At 36.6% G+C, this 3,456-nt stretch overlaps 1 protein-coding gene across 1 annotated transcript; it reads right to left on the bottom strand.

Annotated features, from left to right (window-relative positions):
• Positions 1–278: 278 nt before the first annotated feature.
• LOC141616824 (uncharacterized) lies at positions 279–3,215 on the bottom strand. The gene is made up of 4 exons (XM_074433977.1): positions 3,133–3,215; positions 2,062–2,116; positions 1,822–1,901; positions 279–848 (listed from the first exon to the last, which is right to left on the bottom strand). Exons 2-4 carry the CDS (start codon positions 2,072–2,074, stop codon positions 492–494), a joined length of 450 nt encoding a protein of 149 aa, XP_074290078.1. The 5' UTR covers positions 2,075–2,116; positions 3,133–3,215; the 3' UTR covers positions 279–491.
• Between the last annotated feature and the right edge of the window lie 241 nt (positions 3,216–3,456).

Raw genomic sequence — 3,456 nt, 5'->3', positions numbered from 1 at the left:
TACAGGATGGTCATAAATTTATTAATAATTTAAACACGATCGAAGATCACTTGGACTTGTAAACACGAGAGAAAAAAATTTATAAAACTTTAAGAGCTAAGCTATCCATGCTTGTGAAATACTCTAACAACATTCTTTTTTCAAATGTGCCTCACTTCTTTGAGCCACTTTATTTATGCTAAGTGGTTTACAAACTGTCAAGAAGCTCAAAATCCAAGCTAAGAGTTTGAGAAGGCGAAAGAAAAGTAAATCATTTACATGGGAATGCATTGAAAATGTTTATTTGGAAACAAGGGTTAATAACCCTATTCTTTTCAATTGAGATTATTATCACTTAAACAACAATACAAGAGCCTTAATCCAAAATTATATTGGGAACTACACCAACAAATGATGATATAAAAATATAAGTTAGTAACTTAATATGTCACATATCTAATATCATAGGTAATTATCTCACATTACAAGGCAATGGCTTTGGACAGCATTCATCAACCTCCACTTGCAAGGACCACTACACTTATTTGCATCTTTCCTCTTTCGTTGGACTTTGTAGATACTCTACTAAAATTGCAGTCATACAACGATGACTGAATCATACTGACCGCAGTTGAGTTACCTTCTTCTGACTTGCCTCCCTTTTCAGTTGAATCCTCTGACACACTGCAACGAGCAACGATATAGTACCTTACAATTTGCCGCTCAAAGCGCTTCGAGAATCGAGGTGGCATACTCTGGTGTATCTTTCGTATTTTCATGAAAGTTTCAAAGCTTAGCCATATTAACAGCTGCATTAGAGGAATGGACAGTCGCTCCAAGTAGGACAGTAGTGAGAAAGCATGCAACTCCTGGGAATAAAATGTTCGCTTTATTGCTTTATTTATCTTATCGTCCAAGAAGTAGTTCAAAGAAGTACCTGGAATGACAGAATTCATATAGTTTTCAGCTATGAACCACTTAAGTTGTTAAACTATTCTCTAGATAGCTAACGTAAGGCCTCTCACACCCTATCCTGCCCTCCATTCCAGAGGTCATCAACCCTAAATTATAACCCAAATGACGTGAACCCAGAGAACCCGTAAATTTAAGGTTAGAGTTAGGGCGGTACCCAAATCAGACAGTATTCTGACCTTACACAGCTCAAACTGGTAGTATAAAGTCCTGTAAAGACCAAACCCAGCCCAACATGCCCGACTTGTTTGACATGTTTGGTTGACGTCTTCTATTGCCTATAACAACAGCAATACCTGAAGTAGTAACTTGTGCCATTCAAAGCCCAACAAATGCCCATGCGTACTATATCTACACATTGCTAATGCTCAAGTACAGTCCCCCCTAGCATCGCCACCAGAACACACGGCCAAGTATCCTACATATAAACATTACCCCAGTGCCTCAATGGCTCCCGCAGATTACACAGCAGTAGATAGAGTTGAACTGGTTCCATAAATGAGCCAATATTGGACCGGAATAGTTAGTGTTACCTAAGTTCTTGTGAAGCCAACAATAATCCAATAAGCGGGCAACACTCCATCAAAAAGGACCGGTTAAACCAGTTTTATATGTGAACTATTCGATCCCTTTTGACCGGTAAAGGTAATTCAGTAACCGATATTTCAGATTATATACGAAGGCATACTATATCTATACTATTCAGAAATGCATATCCATTAGGGAATAAGACAACCATATGGAGTGGCGTAGTGAATTTTTTTTACTAGTTAGTGGAAACTATACAGCTACACTTAGTCAGGTCTGCATATGGCATGACTACATCGGATGATCAAGATAACACCCAAATGACAATAACATCAAGCTAACCTTATCCATCTTCACTTTCACCATCGTTAAACTCAAGCACATAGCTGTAAGTCCGTGCTTGATCCGCATTGAAAGGTGACCTGAGTAAGATGACAACGACAACGACAACGGTTAAACCTAAGAAAAACTTAGTTATTAACACGTTAAAGACTAAGCAATAGCATCATCGAGAACAACAACCACGCTCTCCTTTGAAGGCTAAATATGAGCCAACAACCTATTATAAATAAGTAAACTCACATTTGTTTGTCATGTTTTGCTTGTGAAGGACATCTATGCTCCCCTTTCCACCAATCTAGAGAAATTAGAATTTTAAAGTGGTGAAACACAGATAGTCTGCTTTCACAGAATGAGTATTTTCTTCTATCCATTTAGAAAAACTAAGCCTTCTCTAGAGCTGAAGCGGAGAAAATGAGAAATTAAAATATCAGCCGCAATATTGTAGCACGACCGAGTAATTAAGTCTCTGAGGTTATATCGACCACGTTTTCACTCGTTATTGGTGGCATTATAGTGCAAAGATCAAGATCAGGTCGTTAAACCGATTACTTGATCATGTGAAAATAAGATTTAATACCATAGAAGTAAATTATATTGCTTCTCTTAAGAACAAACTCAAATAAGAAAGAGAAAGAGCAGAGAAAATAGGCCAACAGACAACGCATAGGTAGAAGTGGAGTAACGACGATAAATTACGATGTTTCATTAATTATTCTACAACTGAACATCCTATCAGAGTTCCTACATTTACTACTTTTCCTGAGCTCATATCAGCAAAATCGACAATTTAGAAAGCTCAAATCTAGAAGATCGATAAGGTAAAATGACCTTACTCGTATTAAATCTAGCAGAAATCAAAAATCTTGATTGCCTTCAAATAGCACCACTAAATTTGTATTAAATTAGAGCCAACAACATAAAAAAAAGGCCTTGTTACGGGGGTTCAAACAAGGAGCAAGTGGAAAGCAAATTCAAAATATGAGCAATGGGAAGCAGGTAGATAAGAGTAGTTGCAAGACTCCATATCAATAGTAGAAAGCTAAAAAATAATTGTATTGAATACTACCCCTAATCATTGAAATGAGTTGTTCACAATCTAGTTCCTCGACCTAAAAGTGAGATGACAATACTTAAGGCAAATAGTAGTATAAGACAATATAAAAGTACACAATACATAGAAATATAGTACTACTCATATTAGATAATGTGATCATTTAATAAAAGTAATCGTAAGAAACATCCAACATTAACACCAAACATCAATCAATTAATTAACCAACGAAAAGACGAATTGGCAATTTAAACGCATACTCTTAAGCTACCTAAAACTCCGACCAAGCTGCACACAACCAATTTCAAGAAATTCCGAAACTGGATCACCAACAGCGGCCGCGTTATTCAAATAATCCTGTGAACTTCCGAGCATCTAATCAATAGCTTCAACAAATAAATAAACACCTGTTAAATATAAGATTAAACTGCATATAGTAGCTATGTAACCGTACAAGTAACTTAATACTAACTCAAGCCACAACTAAACCTTCCTCACACCATATTATCAATAATATCACACGTAAAATCCCTCCTTCACCCTCAATTTCCCACATAAATATCCCCGGAGATAACTCCACATAA

Source organism: Silene latifolia, chromosome X, assembly GCF_048544455.1.
Source record: "Silene latifolia isolate original U9 population chromosome X, ASM4854445v1, whole genome shotgun sequence".
Classification (NCBI taxonomy): Eukaryota; Viridiplantae; Streptophyta; class Magnoliopsida; order Caryophyllales; family Caryophyllaceae; genus Silene; species Silene latifolia.
This window is presented reverse-complemented; position numbering and strand designations above follow the sequence as displayed.